This window comes from Vigna umbellata, chromosome 6, assembly GCF_029865625.1.
Source record: "Vigna umbellata cultivar VRB3 chromosome 6, Vumbellata_1.0, whole genome shotgun sequence".
Taxonomy (NCBI): Eukaryota; Viridiplantae; Streptophyta; class Magnoliopsida; order Fabales; family Fabaceae; genus Vigna; species Vigna umbellata.
The window spans coordinates 23937406-23955445 of record NC_142170.1 but is presented as its reverse complement, the minus strand read 5'-3'; the positions used below and the strand labels follow the sequence as shown (position 1 = coordinate 23955445).

Sequence of the window (18040 nt, the reverse complement as noted above, 5' to 3'; positions counted from 1 at the left end):
TAAATAGTATCTTTAGGAAAAGTCCTGTAAAAGTATTTAGGAAAAAAATACTAAAGAAAATATATCGAGTTCTTGATAAATTTAATAATACTCTTAACATTAACAAAGATATTTAATATCAGTTAATTGGGTCTTAAAATGTTTTTATTTTTGTTTACCAAACATGAACATAAATTCCACCCAAGAATTGAGGTCAAGTCAAGTCAACTAAATCTGAGGCTCGAAAATCGAGACTGAAACTGGCTTCTCTAGAGAAAGAGAACAAACGCGCTTTTGTTCACTCACTCACTCACAGAGAAATGAATTCCCATTGCTTCTTACGTTTCCCTTTATCATGTTTTTTTCTCTTTGCTTTCGCCCCATGTTGTTTTTCACACCCTTCTCTCCTTGGCGTACACCCCCTAGGTAGGTACCCGTGTATCCCTTTTGCTTCAAAACACCAAAGCCTGAATCTTTTTTCAAGTGGGTATGCAACCCAATTCAAACGTTGCAGTACCCTCAAACCATTTTTCTTTTATTTGTGTATTTTGATCATCTTGAATTTGTGTTTGGGTGCAGATGAGAAATATTATAGCTCTGAGGTGATCAAGTGCAAGGATGGATCAAAATCCTTCACCAGAGACCGTCTTAATGACAATTTCTGTGACTGCCCCGATGGCACTGATGAACCTGGTATCTATTTATGCATGATGATGAGTTTTATGGTTGTTAGGTTTCCTACTGCTAGATGATTTTATGTTTTAGGAAAATTGGAAAGGACAACTTTTTAAGCATTTTCGTAAGTAATTTTAGTGTTGTTTTCTGTTAGTTAGTTTGTTTTTTTTAAGGTTTTTAATGTTTTAAATAAGTCTCCTATTTTATAGGGAGTACTAGTCTTTATTCAGTTGCAGGATTTTCTTATATTGGTGCCATTTTTCATTGTATATCTCTAACTGTCATACATTATGCAGTTGTTCAGTCTTTGTATAAAGGCTTATATAAGCTTCACGTTTCCTTTGAATATGAACCATCTCTTAGATTAAATATTTGTAAGAACATACCTTGATCTCAGCATTGGTATCAGAGCTCCATAAGGGGCCTGATATATAGTGTGCGCGAGTGAAAACAGTGTGAGAAAGTGTGCAAGTTCAGAGTGAGTACACGCAAGAGTAATTACATAGAATGTCTAAAAAGTTTGTGCGACCAGCCATCCCAAGGTTTGATGGCCACTATGATTTCTGGGCCATGATGGTGGAAAATTTTCTACGAAGCAAAGAAAAATTATGGCCACTCGTAGGGAGGTGACTCCAAAGCTTGGAATCACGCCGACAGAAACGCAGTGGAAGGGTGTATATGAGGCCAACCTTATAGATCTAAAGTTGAAGAACTACTTGTTTCAGGCTATTGATTCTTGAAACTATATTAGACAAGAGCACGTCTTAGGTCATATGGCAATCCATGCAACAAAACTATCAGGGAGTTAAGTGTGTTCAGCTTCAAGCATTGTGTCGTGAATTCAAGTTGCTGAGAGTGAAAGAGGATGAGAAAGTGGACACCTATCTGGGACATATGCTCAACATTCTTCATAAGATGAAATCCAATGGTGAAGTGATAAACACAAGCATGGTGATTAGCAAAATTCTCATATCATTAAATCTAAAGTTTAACTATATTGTATGAACAAGTGTTGAAATTCATTCATGATGATAAATCAACAACTGGTTGAGATCGCAACAGAAGTGGTCGTGGACGTGGAAAAGGATGAGGAAGATACATGCTGAATAAAGCACTCATTGAGTGCTTTTACTGTCACAAGTTAGGTCACCATCAAAATCAGTGTCCTAAGATGGAGAAAAAGGCTCATTATGCATCATTTGAAGAAGCAATAGAGGTAGAGAAAGAACTTTTTATGGTTGCATATGAGGAAACACAAACTGTAAATATGGAGGATTGGTTCCTAGACTCTGATTGCGATGATCACATGACTGAAAATAAGCTATGGTTCACAGAAGTACAAGAAGAAGGAATTAATAGGATGGTCAAACTTGACAACGATTCAACTTTGGTTGTCATTGTAAAAAGGAGCGTTCAAGTTGAGATTAATGACACCCCTCATGTTATATCAGATGTCTATTATGTGCTTGAACTTAAGACTCATCTTTTGAGCTTAGGACAACTACAAGAGAAGGGTTTGTCTATCCTAATTCAAAACGGCATGTGCAAAATTTTTCATCCAGAGTGAGGCCTCATTATGTAGACCAATATGAAAGGAAACCAAATGTTCTACTATTGGCTTCGCTACACTCCCATTGCCTTCAAACTGAAGAAATTTTAGAAAAAGAAATGCATTTATGTTATCGACGATTTGGACATCTTAATTTCAACAGTCTTGGTACGCTTGCAAGTAATCAGATGGTGATTGAATCACCACCTTTAAAACCACCCAAAGAAATCTGCACTACTTGCTTAGTCGGTAAACAGCACAAAGATACCTTACCAAAGCATAGGACGTGGTGAGCCTCCACAAAACTCCAGTTGATTCATGCTGATATTCGTTCTCTCATGGTAACAAAAGGTACATTCTAAGCTTTATTGATGATTATTCACGTAAAGCTTGTGTTTATTTCTTACATGAGATATCTTATTGTTTTCAAAACCTTCAAAGTCTGCCTTGGTACCTTCATCACTTGCCTTAGAATTGATAAAGGGGGATAGTTCACCTCCAAGGAATTTGTTGATTTTTGCACTCAACAAGGTCATCCAAGCAATTGATAGCTGCGTACACTCCACAACAGAATGAAATCTCTAAACAAAAAAACTACACCATTTGAATGCGGTGCATGCAGTTTTACATGAAAAATAGGTTCCCAAACCTTTTTGGCCTGAGGCAGTATGGTGGTGTGTGCATGTTCAAAACAGAAGCTCTGCATCTGCTATAGGTTCAACGAACGGTAGGTTTCATCTAGAAAGACAGAGAGACTCAGTTTACTGATTTCAAAAAGCTTTATATCTCAAGCAGGTCCCACGAGCTTGGAACAATAAAATTGAAGCTTATTTTGTCAAAGAATGGTTTAATCGATGTTCTAGTGAACACACCTTGTTGACCAAAAAAATTCAGGGTAATATTTTAATAGTCAGTCTTTATGTTGATGATTTGCTCTTTACTGGAAAGAGGAAAGACATGCGTGAAGAATTTAAAAGCTCAATGAAGATGGAATTTGATATGACTGATCTTGGCAAAATGAGAAACTTTCTTGGAATAGAAGTTGTACAAAGTAATGTAGGGATTTTTATCAAAGATGATATGCTTGGGAGATATTGGCTTGTTCAATATGATAGAAAGTAATTCAATGTGGAATATTATTGTATTGGGAACAACACTATGTAGAGATGAGGAAAGGGCTTCATTAGATACTACACAATTTAAACAGGCAATTGGTAGTCTCATGTATCTCACAATTACTTGGCTAGATTTAATGTATGGGGTAAGCCTAATCAATAGATATATGGCAAATCCAAAGGAATCACATTGGGCTACAACAAAAAGAATCTTAAGATATCTTAGAGGCACTATTGAGTATGGTATCTTCTATGAACAGGGAAGAAAGGCTGGTCTTACAGCGACAACAATTGTGCAGGAGACTTTGATGGCAGAAGAAGCACTTCTGATTTAGTTTTCTTAATAAACATTGGAGTTGTCTCATGGGCCTCAAAGAAACAATCCGTGTTGAGCTTATCTACAATTCAGGCAGAGTACATTGTTGCAGCATTTTGCACATGTTGATGCAGCTTTGTAGAATTTTGGAACACCTCGGGTCAGAAGAAAAAGATGCAACAGAAATCCTATGTGACAACTGTTCTACTACTCAATTGTCCAAGAATCCTGTCTTCCATGGAAGGAGTAAACATATTGCAATGAGATTTCATTTTCTTAGAGATTTAGTTAAAGATGAAGTTGTTTGTCTTAATTATTGTTGCTCTGAACTCCTATTTTCTAGGGATAACTAGTCTTTATTCAGTTGCAGGATTTTCTCCTACATTGGTGCCATTTTTCATTGTATATACGTAACTGTCATGCATTATGCAGTTGTTCAGTCTTTGAGTAAAGGCTTATATAAGCTTCACGTTTTCCTTTGAATATGACACATTCTCTTAGATTAAATATTTGTACAAACATACCTTGATCTCAATCGAACTATAATTAGAGTTTATCTTCGGTAGTTTGGGTAGTAAAGGGATCCATTAGAAGTCGACATAGATTATGGAGGTGAAAGTTCAATTCTGAAGGAGAACAACATGAAAAAGCATCTAAAGATATGTTTTAAAGTTTTGTCCAAATTTAAAATTGACGACAAAAGTATTTGTTTATCCTGAGCCTTACTTTTTAATTTCGTTGGCTTTTATTGATCGTATTGAATATGTTGAGAATTTGGTTGTTTCTCTAATGTCATAAATTTTCTTAGTTTTTCATGTACATCTCTTTTGCAATATCATGAGATGGAATTTCATAAGATTTATAACGGGTTAGAATGTTGTTGTTCATTTGACTACAGGGACTTCAGCTTGCCCTTCCGCAAAGTTTTATTGCAGAAACCTTGGTAGCAAGCCACAGTTTATAGTTTCTTCTCATGTTAATGATCACTTTTGTGGTAAGCAAATGGAATTCACTGGCCTTTATAGATAAATAAAATTTTGATTGTTTTTTGGTGCTTTGTCTATTACCTGTCTTGGTCTCTTTATACTCATTGCCTATTTGAGATTAAATGATTTAAAGATTGAAATTCATTAGTACCTTAAATTAGGACACAACTGATCTGGTTTTACATTTCACACAAGAAATCTGCTTTAACATAAATTGGCAATAAAGTTACTTTTCCTGAGGCAAGATATAAAAGGCTGCTTCTGCCTTCAACTTTGAGTTCTAATATTCGTTCAATATTGCTGCAGATTGTTGTGACGGAAGTGATGAACATGATGGAATCATTTGTTGCCCAAACACATGTGTCATGGGTGGAAATGCAGAGTCGAAAATTAGCTTTTGCAAGTCAAATAAAAAAGTGAAGTCGGACGAATCAGTTCATAACGTTACTGGTAATTTGTTTTCCAAAAATAATTTCATGTGCTTAGAAACTCAGGTAGAAATAAATTGAAACCTTCCTGGTTTAGGTTTGAAGTTGGTGTTTATTCTACAAATGGTTCTGGTTATCTTTCTGGTATTTCTCTGGAGTTTCCGATGCCGCACCAGATCAAGAAAGAAACTTCACCATTGAATTGAAAGAGACCTTGCTGTTTACCTGACATTATACAGGTAATATTTTGAAGTGTTTTCTTCATTTTCCGTTTCTTAGGTCTTCCTGGTCATGATTTTGTACTTTTCAACAAGTTGATGTCAGTGCTCATTTCATAAAAAAGCTTTTCCATAGTATTTGACAGAAAGCAGAAAGAATGAGAGCAAGAAGAAAACATCATGGAATATATCACCTTTTGTTTTTGTTTTCATTTAGGAAAGATATATAATAAACCATATATTGCATGTTGTAAAACTTTAACATATCAAAACTTTCTCTAGTTATATTTTTAAATTGATTGATAGTTTCTTTGCTGTATCATTGAGGCTGCAGGATTTTTTCCTTCTACATGATATCACTACACGCACGCACGGTTTCTATTTGCTTTGAATATACGACTAATTCAATTTGGTTATGTCAATGTTTACTTCAGCATATTGTTCTTCTCATATATTGTTTTACATCCTGACGTTAAATGTAGTTCTATGTTGTTATTGTACTATACATCATTGTGCAGATATCATGACCTTTATTACTGATTTACCAAATGAGTTGTTACATTAATAATGTGATTTTATAATTATATTTGGTATTATGTTCTTGGTTTCACTCTCCAAAGGTCCCTTCCCCATTTCTTATTCTTGCTATCTGACAAAGGACTCAATGTTCTTGTTGCATCAGATTCCTCAAACCCAAGTTTCTCCTCTCATGTGCTTGGTTGGAAGATTGAAGCAGCAATGCCTGTCTCAGACATTTTTGTGTGCAATATTTTACTTGAGGTGCAATCAAATGGACTTGTAATTTATCTAATCTACTACCAAGTCATTGTGAGTTGGTGGATGCAGTTTGCAAATTCAGTTCTTTCTAGGTCACAGAATTCAATGAAGCAAAATGGTGAAATATGGATCCACTATAGAACAAGGATTGCTGATGAAATTGTTGGCAGCACCATAATCAAATAGGAATAGAGAAATTTGTTGAGGTTATTATTGATTTTTGGGGTACAATTTTGGCTGTTAGATTTGAAGATTATATTATGTAGTGATTGAATAGATGGTAGTGCAAAAATTATCATGCACTATTTGTTTCACATAGCCACATACAGAAAAGAGCATACGTCACATTGGTTATTCATAATTGTTAATTAGTTTTACCTCTACACTATCATAATAAAATTAATAAAATTCAAGCTTCAAAAATTTTGCAAATAAGATAAATGGAGTGTTGTAATGATGAAAAATAAAGTTGACTGGACAAACCAAATTTTTTAAGCTAGTTAAATAGGAGAACCTCCCAATCCGGTGGATCAAAGATAGAAAGTTAAAATAAAAAGTAATTTTAAATATTGAAATTTCGTATTATATTATATTATTTGAATAACACGAATATATATTCAATTTCTATTTTCTTTTCCAGTTAGAAACATGAATAAAAAAATTCAAAATGTAGAAAACATTTACATAAAAATATTTTATTGATTAAGAGATTATTGAAAAAAAATTGTAGTCTAACTTCTTGTTTAATAACTTCTTCATTTCTTTTAATAAATTTCAACTAGTTTGTAGAAAGTGTTAAGAAAGTATGTAAACAAAAATGTGTCATTAACACTATTAAAATCCTAACATTTTTTTCAAATCCTAACATTTTTTTCATTAATTCACTTATTTACTTTATTCTTGATGTACTTTTTATTGTTTTTCATTTTTTATGGGTTATTCCAAGACCACAAAGTAATATCATTAAAGTATTTAAATTGCCTTAACTCTTGATTCCAAAACTATGAAAGACTATCCAGACTTATAGGAATATAAGATAATTCTAATATAAGAATATGATATTTGTTTTTACCTTATCTTCGTAGACCTTCAAGGAAGGATAATGAGAGACAATTTACAAGGTTTTTGGACATAATTAAAATATTACATATCAACATTCTATTCACATAAGCTATTGGAACAAATGCCTACTTATACTAAGTTCATGAAGGATCTACTGACCAAGATAAGAAAAAAATTATGAACAAGAAACCATAGAGTTGGAATGCAATCATTTATAACCCTATGTCTAAAAAATCTAGAGATTTAGGCAGCTTCAATCTACTAGTGGAAATTAGGAATTTGATTGTAGGTAAAACATGGTTAGATCTTGGAGCAAGCATTAATTTGATGTCATTCTCTATGTTAAAAATGGTAAGAGATATGGAGATACAACCTACTCAAATGACAATACAACTTGTAAGCAAATCAGTAAAATATTCATATGGTGTGGTAGAAAACCTATCGGTTAAGATGGATAAATTTCACTTTCTAGTAGATTTTGTGATTATGGATATGAAAGAGGATACTGAGGTTCCTCTCATCTTAGAAAAACTACATAAAGTTATCATAGATATTTATAATGGCAAGTTGAAAGTAAGAGTGCAAGATGATGAGGTCAACTTCAATGTTTTTGAAGCCATGAAGCATCCTGTTGACAAAAATGATTGCCTCAGGATTGATGTTCTTATGGAACTTTGCTGGGATGCACAAAGGAATTTAACCAAAGTACACCCTTTGATGAAGGAAATCATCAATGATTTCAATTACATTGATGACAAAGAATAGCAGGAGGAAAAACTACTTATAAAAGAAATTGATTATGCCAAATCAGTAACCTCTACTGGACCATAGAAGATAGAGCTCAACTACAAGGAACCACCAAAATAATAATCACATGTGGAAGTCAAGCAACTATCCTCACATTTGAAATATACTTTTTAGAAGAAGATTATAACAAACTTGTCATTCTAAGCAGTTCACTCACAAAGAGTGAAGAAGACCAACTAGTGGAAATTTGAAAGGAATTAATCCCTCATACTGCATGCATAAAATCCTAATGGAGGAGAGTTACACGTCAGTGGCTCAGCCTCAAAGATGCCTCAATCAAAACATGAAAGAAGTAGTAAGGAAGGAGGTCATCAAATTGTTGGAGGCTGACATGATTTACCCAATTTCAAATAGTAAATGGGTTAGTTTAGTCCAAGTTGTCCTAAGAAAGGAGGGATGCCAATAACACACAACGAGCATAATGAGTTGATCCTTACAGGAACTGTAATAGGAAGAAGAATGTGCATTGATTATAGAAAGTTGAATCAAACGACTAGGAAGGATCATTTTCCATTTCCTTCATGGATCAAATATTAGAAAGGCTGGTTAGCCAAACATACTATTGTTTTCTAGATGGATACTCTAGCTACAACCAAATAGCAATGGATCCTCTAGACCAAGAAAAGATGGCATTCACTTGTCTTTTTAGAGTTTTTTTCTTATACAAGGATGTTATTTGGTTTATGTAATGCTCTAATCACATTTCAAAGATGCATGCTAGCAATTTCTATCTAACTTGGTCCAAAAATGTGTAACATCCCAACTCTAGGACTCACTTAAGCACATCAAAGTCCAAAAATTCACAAAGATAAAGTATGAAAATTTCAAAGGAACTTAATTTATTATAACTTTAAAACATACTTGTCCATATCTCAAATTAAATAAGTAAAGCATCAATTATAACTTATAAATTATTCCCATAAACTTCTAAAACATCCTTATAAAACTTCCATCACAGATCCTCTCTTTAGTCAGTTACCGGCCCCAAAAACATTTGCATTCTTATCTGCTCCCGTACAACACACACAACATATGATCATTGTAGTAAACACACACACACAATAACAAAAAACAAGTATGAGTGAGCTATTTTGAATAATCACAATTATAATGTAATCTCATAGTATAGTAATTAAAGCATCACAACATTAGCATTCACCCAAAACTAGTTGAATTGATTGTTTTGGATTTGATCTTGCAAATTAACACTAGATTACGTATGGAACCATGCTTCATTCTAGAGAAAGCATAATAACCACTTTAAACTAAGTGACTATACAATGAGCCTTGGTCAAGTGAGAACAATTCTCAATGAGTTTGTTGACCCTAGATTGTTGGATTTCAATTTCCTTTGTTTTATTTGCGCTTTTGGTTTTGTTTGAATTCCAATATTCAATTCACAACATTTGTAATTGATTTGCATGTTTAATAGCCACTCTATTTCATAATGCATATATGCCTTTCACTTTTGCACACACTTTTATCACATTTTACTGCATCAGTTTTTGTAAATATTGTCCTTAACCATCATGTGGGATTTGTTAATTTTAATCAATATTAAATACATATTTTAATTATTATTTTTTCTTTCAGTTCTTGTTCACCGTCTAGCTTTTATGTTTTCATAAACCTTACACGTATGTTGTTTAGTTCATTTTTCTGAATTTTTAGGTTCATAATAGTGATTTTGATATTTTGTGAATATAAACTAGTTCTAAACATTTAAAAGTTGTTCATAACATTTACATTGCATAATTATAATGTACTTTTCGTTTTCTACATTTTTGCACTGTTTTTCTTAATTCCAAAGCTTAAAATAGGTTTCCTACTATATGTTATCATGTTTCATACATTCATATTCCATTTCCATTCATTGTAAATAATTTTAGAATGTTAAATCATGAATTTTCCTTTGTTCTGGGCTATGTCTACATATAAATTTTAGGCTAGTATACATTCATCATATTAGTTGCATTTAGTTTATTTTTAGTTAATTTAGAGCTGGTATATTAGACTTCCTCCATCTAGATCATATTAGCAAACTCACATTTACTCAAATTTATTGTTTCTCATTAGATTTTTACTTTGCTTTTACAATATGTTATATTAGTGATGAAAATATTTTTACGTAAATCTTAGGTGACAATAAGGTTTATGAGTGTTTCACTAGCAAAAATGTACAATTTTCCTACTCAATTAAAGTTATATTTTTTTGTCTTTCAATTACACACTTATCTTCTTTTACAAAGGTGGTATTATGTGCCAAATTAAAGGCATCATGCCCATACCAAAACTCACACTCTAATTAAGAAAACCTTGGACCAAAACCCTAGATAAGTGAAATAATTCTACAAAATTTCTCTATATGGTTAATGAACAACTTCCAATATTGTTGGCATCTACTTCTTTTAGTTCTTGTGGACTCCTTACACTAAGGAGAACATCGTTGTACTAATTGTTGCTGAGGTTTCTCCTGTATGTTGAGAAATAGTCCTTATGATATGTTTTACCACCATGGAATTTCATCAAAGTGATCGGGTCATGCGATAATTCAGATTTTGCCAAACTATTCCTATTGACTCTTTAAATTTTTATCAGCTTCATAAAGAAGATATGAGAGGTAGAACAAAAAAATATTGGCTTCAATACCATGCCACATGGATAATAATGTGGAATGATCGTTATAATTCTCTCATTGAAGATGATCATTGTGTGACATAACAACATACATGCAATGGTACATTAACTATGTTAATTGTTATATCTCATATATGCAATCATCATCCGACAACGATGTAAGTCACCTTCCTTCAACAATTTTTTGGTACTTGCTTTTATCTTAACTGCATATTTTCCTTTTTTTATTACAACATGATGCAGTATAGGAGTCTACCCAATCTTCACCACAAAGTCTTTATCATAATGTAGGGTCTTCCTCATATCCTCAACAACCTCAGTACTAGTCATTTAGTCAGTCTAGTTTTCAACAATTGTCTTTTCCCTTATACATGGATGCCCAACAACAAATGTCTTCTCAAACTTCATTCCAGCAAGTTCCCTACACATACAACATTTTTCCTTCACATCTAGATACTTTTTTTGGTCCCATACAAAATCTATTTGCAACTTCATCATCAACACCTCCATGAATATCCCACATTCTTCATGCCTTATTATCGTCTACAATGTCGCCCAAAATGTTAGAAGTTGTCATAAAAGAGAACAACATAAAGACAATGATGATGATGATCCAATTCAGCCTCCTCAAAATAGACTTAGACAACAAAGAAGAAGACTTCCTTGTGGCATATGTCGTCTCATAAATAACTTATCCGCCACTGTAACAAATAAATTATCATAGTCATACTTTAGTAACTATATTTTATATTTTCTCTCTATGGTTTATTATTTTACTCAATTATACAACTACAAATATATTTAACTTTTATTTAACCTACAATTGAAGTCGTGACAATTCCAAACGACTATGTAAAAAAAATTGATACTAATATAACATGACTTTAGGACAATCTTCATTAACATTGAAGTCATCCCATAGTAATATGACTTCTTCATTTCATTTGGATAACTAAAGTGTGCCATTATAATTGAACTTATTCATTTCATAAGCATAACTAAAGTCATGACATATTGAAACAACTTTACTTTATTTAGTAATTAACTTTTAATCAAAATCATGTCATCATGTGACGACTTTAGTTTATACACTAAAATCTCCTCGCTTGGCACAAATTCAACTCAATTTAAGTGAAGTCGTGTTTGACTAAGCACGACTTCTTCATAATGAAGTTTTCCCAGCTTTGCACGACTGGTTTTGGGTGATAATTTTTCCAAAATTTATCCTATTTTTGTAATATCAAGGATGACAATTTTTCAAAATTTGTCCTATTTTTCTAATATCAAAATGGAATTGTATCAAACTCTTGTCCTCTTTCAAACGTGTAAAGTTGAACACATGAACAATAATTATATTTTGTCTTGGTGAACTCATTTTATAAACTAATTTGAGTTTTTCATTTACTCCACTTCATAATCCAACAACTTCATAATTCAAAGAAGAAGAAATATAATATTTGGACTTAATTTAAAGAAGAAGTTTGAATTGGAAGAGAAGATATGGGTTTTTCCAAGTCATCTATAATAACATGTTAAAATTGGGACCTTCAAAATTTTCACATTGTTTATCTTAACATTTAATATATATGCTAAGTTGTGAGTGCTTTTAATTAATAATAAAGACGCATAATCATCCTAATCAAATATGTATGAAAATGTTAACTTATAAATGTTAAAATCAACATGTAACATCCCAAAAATACAGCAATAAACCATATGATTGAATAATTACATTAATAATAATCCAAAATCAGTCTTACACTAAAGTCGAGCGTACGCTCATGGCCGAACGGCCTGACAGAAAAAGTTACAAATTCAAGGAGTACCTCACTACCCAAAACTATCCGACCAGTTTACAAAATAATAATACCGATCGTTCATACTTAAACAAAAGGGAAGTGAGCGGACGTCCACCTTACTATAACTAGACTATTGACCGAACGTCCTACTCTTCGGTCTTGACTTCGATTTCTTCCAAATTTTCTTCTTCCAACGCCTTTTCCAGCAGCTTGACTCCTTCTGCTCACATCCACACGGATGATCATTGCAATGATAAGGACGGACGTACAAAACCAGACACAACAGGAAACGCAGGGTAAGCTTATGTAATTTAATTCATGCATAAACATACATTCCAAACAATCCAACAAAACAAAGTACATTTCATCATACATATCATACGAAGCCTAGTACTAGACTGACTGTCCGGACTATATGAATCTATGTAGCTACAAGCGTTCTTGCACCCGGGTGATGTAGTAACTGGGATACACTCAACAGCTGCCACCCGAGGTTAGCCCTATCCAAAGTACCCCTAAGGACTAGGACCTCCTGCCGTTCCCACACATGACCTACCCTCCTCTACGGGAGGATGAGTACTCATGGAACATCAGGATGAACTGCCAGCATTAGCATAACCACAGTCATACTTTACCAATTCCAATATTCAATACATGAGTCGTTCCTCCCCGGAGCGCTCGTTCAAAATCCACAACCATTTAATCATCTCATATACTATTCATCCTTTATAATCTTTCACTTTATTATCACTTTCATCATCAGTTACAAGGACATTAAATAACGAACGTTCAACCCTCTTCAGAACGAGGACGAACGATAAGAACGAGACCGATGATCCTCCCGTTCAGAACATAATAAGACTAAGAGAGTTACTTTTGGATTTAAGAAATGAGCCGAGTAAAATAGTGAAATATGTGACGAACGGTATTTACCACGTGAGTCAGTTAAATGAACTGACTCTCTTGAGTTCAAACCAATACTTAAGGAATAATTCAAGTATGGAGGCCTTAGGCCGGATCCAATGCAAGAAGAATAATCAAGATGTTAAGGACTATATTTAGAATAGTTCACATACGGAAATCCAATGCCAGTAAATGACCGAACATGGAAAAAGAAATATTACTGAAGTTGGACGAACGCTATTTTATCAAGATTGATTATACATTAGTACAGCGCTTGGTGTAAGACCGAGCACTACTCAGTACGAGCGCTAGGTGTAAGACCGAGCACTACTTAGTACGAGCGCTAGGTGTAAGACCGAGCACTACTAATCTTAAAGTACGAGGGTATATATATGTATTACTTTATTTCGAATATCCGGATACAACTATGCTGGGCCGAACGCTCCAACCTAGTGTTTCCCATGAGGACGCTTGTTCTCGAATAGAATTCTCTCCAAATGAAAGAATTCCATTTTAAAACAGTTTACTAGAAAAAACGAACGGTAGGGGACCGTTCGATGACGAACGTACATTATCATAGTGAGAATTTCATATTCAGATTTTCATTTATTTCCAACTCAAGTTTCAACACATCAGTTTATAACCTTATAACTTCACATCAAATATCAATTTACATACTTTATAGAATCCATATTAACAATTCATAATCCAAAATGATTACTCATATTCACATTCATATACTTCATACATATCAACCATCATCATAAATATCAACCAGCATGTATCATATTCATTCATTCAACCAACGGACGTTCATACACAACAACTACATACAGATTAAATTAAAATACAGATTAAATTAAATAAGCTTCCCTTACCTCTAAAAGTGACCGAACGTTCCCAGACGCAGAAATACACTTCTCCACTACAGGTCCTCCTACCGTCAACGCTCGTTAAACCAAACTACAACAAGTGACACCCGACACTATCAGATCCCCTCATTTTAAGAGTGGCAATCAACGCACGAACTCAAAACTGGGTTTGCATGTTTGGAAACTAACGACAGAAAGAAGGGAAGGACTTACCAGCCCAGCTTCACAAACCGAACGGTTTATCTGGAAGCCCTTGACGCCGTGAGTCCTTCTACGGTACCGGAATAGTGATCGGAGGAGAGGAAGTGGTTGTTTTCTTAGAGAGAAGGTGACGAAGACGTAGAGAGAAGGAGGAGAGAAAGGATTCTTCAAAAACGTCAAATGAGGGTGTGTGCAGAGAGTGGGGCCTTTTTCTGAAAGTATTAGTTTTGCTTCCAACGCCGAACGAACGTCCTCTCTCTGGTCGACACCTGCTTCCGACTACTGATTTCTGACTCCCCTCGGCGTGACACCTGGCGTCCGTTGTTGAAGTGTCGCGCTCTCCGATTGCCACGTGAACTCCACCAAACGCACGTAATTTCCGAGGTCTGACACAACATATTAATACTATTAACTAACATATTAATACTACTAATTCAAAAGTTACTCTTCCGACCAACTTAAAATGTTTATTAAATCTTGATGAAAAAAACATGGAAAATCATTTCAATATAAATTGATTATGGATTTACTAGAAAAACGATTTAACCCTAATTTTTGTCCTCTTTAATGTTTAATTCATTATTTTGGTTTTCTTGTTTGCTTTTTATTTTGTAATTTCAGTTACTTTATTTTTAAAAAAAATCCGTAGTATTCTTTTATCCAATCTTAATTTTTCTCATGTTAATTATTTCCTTTATTTATTTATTTTTACTTTTGAAATCATTTGCTGATAGTGTGTTGAATAAATATGCCATATTTGGTATTCAATTTGATCAAAATAAATAACACACGTATACAATCGAAATATTAAATGAAACATACATTTTTAAAAATACATGAACACACAAAAACCAACATCAAATGCAAATAGTTAATCAATTAATCATTATTTTTGCACGAACAAGGAGACTATATAATGATAAACAAAAAATTAAAATATGAATTAAAATGTTTAAATATTTATACAGATAAAGTTTTATATAGTAGTGAGCCAAGTTGCAATGATGATGACTATATTCTAACAATATTATTTTTAATGTGTGAGGAGAAGACAAGACCCCACACATGGATGCTATAATCACTATGAAATCCATTCCTCAACATGCTCCATTGGCAACCACTTCCTTCTTGTAGAATGTGGCAATTTTATATTCCAATTCCACCTTCCTAATCATCATTCAAAGCTTCCTTATTTTATTTTTTCAGAAAAGTTGGAAACACAATATTCATCATCCACCAATTTATGTTGATGATTATTTCTGTTAGAAAATAGTTTAGATTTGCTACTGAATTTTTTGTATTATCCGTCTATTAAATTTTTAAAATATATTAATATTAACATATTAAAAGAAATTTAATATTTTAAAATATTAAAATCAGTTTTTATAAATGTATTTTTAAAGACTCAACTTAATGAAACCAAAAATATTTAACAGAAAATTCAAATTTATATTTTATTGAACTAATATATTTAGTATTGTTTCTCTTGTGAAATAGAAAGAATTTGGTTCAATAATCAAGTCTCTTTATTTTGAAATAATTTAAGCACATTGGGACAATTTCCACCTATTATATCTAATCTCGACAATTTAGTATTATAACTATTATTTATGATGATTTATTATTATATTATTATTAACTATTCTGTTATTACATGCTTAAGGTAAGTATTATTCTAATAGAAAAATAAGTTCACGGTTCATGTTGATACTATAAATACAATTAGTATTTTCAAATAATACTCAATTCATACTTACTCTTACTCACTACATTTATAAATATCCTAAATTCTTTTATTGACTTAAGCATCGAAGATTTTTTTACATGTGAATCTCTCCTTTAGGTAACAAGGAATTACATTTTCATGAGAAAGATTTCTCAGAGTTACTACTACGATTTTGTTACCTGTCCACAAATTCACAATATTAAGATAAAATCAAGTATTGATAAACACAATTTTATCATTAAAAATAAATATAGATCTTACAAGAAATTATAAGTAATATAAAAGAGGGTGTGAATGATTTTGTTTTAGGAAAAAAAGAAACATGAGTTGGTTTTAAGATAAGATGGTGAATGAAGGAAGGTAGAAGCACAAACCCTACATGTGGGAATGGTCTGTGGAGAAAGCAAAGAAAGCATAGTGAGTGGAAACAATTCACATGGGAGAGCATAAAATCATCCTTTTACAACAATACCTCCTTTTTCCTCTTCACAGCTAAGAAGGTCCTAAATCCCACCACTGCATTAATATTCTCTATAACTGCACCCACATGTTTTTTATTTTCATTTTTTCTAAACAAGACTCATAATTAATTAAACTTATTAATATTTAAACACGAGATTTTTTTTTTATACAAAACTTCTTCTCTTTTAAAATAATGCAGTATTTGATTGTTTTTTTCGCACATCGAAAATAAAAATAAATATTTCAATTATCCAAATAAGTTTACCGTAAATTCAAATATTGATATAATTTATTCTGGGAAAAATTAAAATAAAAAGTTTAACATTTTATTAAAATTTAGAATATCATTTAGTTTATCTAAAAGAGTAAAACTACAACCGTTCTTAAACTAAGCAAATGTAACACTATTGTTGATTGTGAGTTTCCTTTGAAGAAATCATATTAAAGAGAGTATCATTTCCTTTATTCACCAAATCCCTTTGATTCTCATGTCATTTTCATTGCGAATTTAATTCTTAAGAATTTATTTATACTATGTATTAGCTTTGTATTTACATTTATTTCAAAAATCAAATATTTTTTTATTCTAAAATAATAGACATGAAATTATTTTCGTAGGAATAAAAAATGATGTTACAAAATCGGTTTTCTTTGATGATCAGAATTAATTTACTTTATTTAAATTGAAAATGACGTTACAAATTCGATTTCCTTTGATTTTCAGAATTAATTTAATTCATTTAAATTGAAATTGTTTTGGCTAGTTTAATCTAAAGGAACTCTACATTATATTTTTTGATGAAATAATTTATTTTTTAATTATAAAAATATTTCAAAGATAACAAATTGTCATGTTTGGTTAAACTTAGTGTTTCTACAAAAATTTTAATAAAAAATTAATTTGACGAGTCTGAATATATTAAATTGTAAGATTGAAATTGCATGAGATTCTAAAGGTATGATCCTTAGGTCATTCAAATAACATGCAAATATTACAAATGTTTGTCTATATGAATGTAGGCCAAAATACAAATGAAAAAAAGATAGTGTCCATTGTAATTGTGGCCTATATGATTAGCTAGCACCACAACATCACCATGGCCACTAGATCATTACCATGAAATCTCCATCAAACCAAATCATATCTTCTACCTTGATGAGTAACCCTAATTTGATACAAACACGATATGACAAAAAAAATAAAATGAGAATATATTATTATTTAGGAAAATTTTATATGGACACCCTTAAGATTTTCTACTCCTATCACACACCTAGAAGAAAAATAATATTTTTAATTTTGTAGTTAATTCTTTCTAAATTGTTTTATATTAAAAAATAAAAATATAATATGATTGATATTGGATATGTATTTACTAGAATATGGGTTTTTGTCTATCACTCTATTATTTAATGTAAATGCTATTGTTGAGTTTGGTACTTAGAAAAATTGAAACCATGTCAATTAATTATCAGCCAAAGATATTAGGAATGTCAGCATCCACCAAATTCTGAAAGGATACCACTG

At 32.2% G+C, this 18040-nt stretch overlaps 2 protein-coding genes across 2 annotated transcripts; both read left to right on the top strand.

Moving 5' to 3' along the window:
• The first annotated feature begins 200 nt into the window (after positions 1 to 200).
• LOC124834552 (kinase C substrate, heavy chain-like protein) lies at positions 201 to 6357 on the top strand. The gene is made up of 6 exons (XM_047309261.2): positions 201 to 405; positions 559 to 672; positions 4533 to 4628; positions 4927 to 5070; positions 5146 to 5287; positions 5949 to 6357. Exons 1-5 carry the CDS (start codon positions 300 to 302, stop codon positions 5247 to 5249), a joined length of 564 nt encoding a protein of 187 aa, XP_047165217.1. The 5' UTR covers positions 201 to 299; the 3' UTR covers positions 5250 to 5287; positions 5949 to 6357.
• A 1096-nt stretch (positions 6358 to 7453) lies between these two features.
• LOC124834547 (uncharacterized) lies at positions 7454 to 7870 on the top strand. The gene has a single exon (XM_047309256.1). The coding sequence runs from the start codon at positions 7454 to 7456 to the stop codon at positions 7868 to 7870; it is 417 nt and encodes a 138-aa protein (XP_047165212.1).
• The last annotated feature ends 10170 nt before the right edge of the window (positions 7871 to 18040 follow it).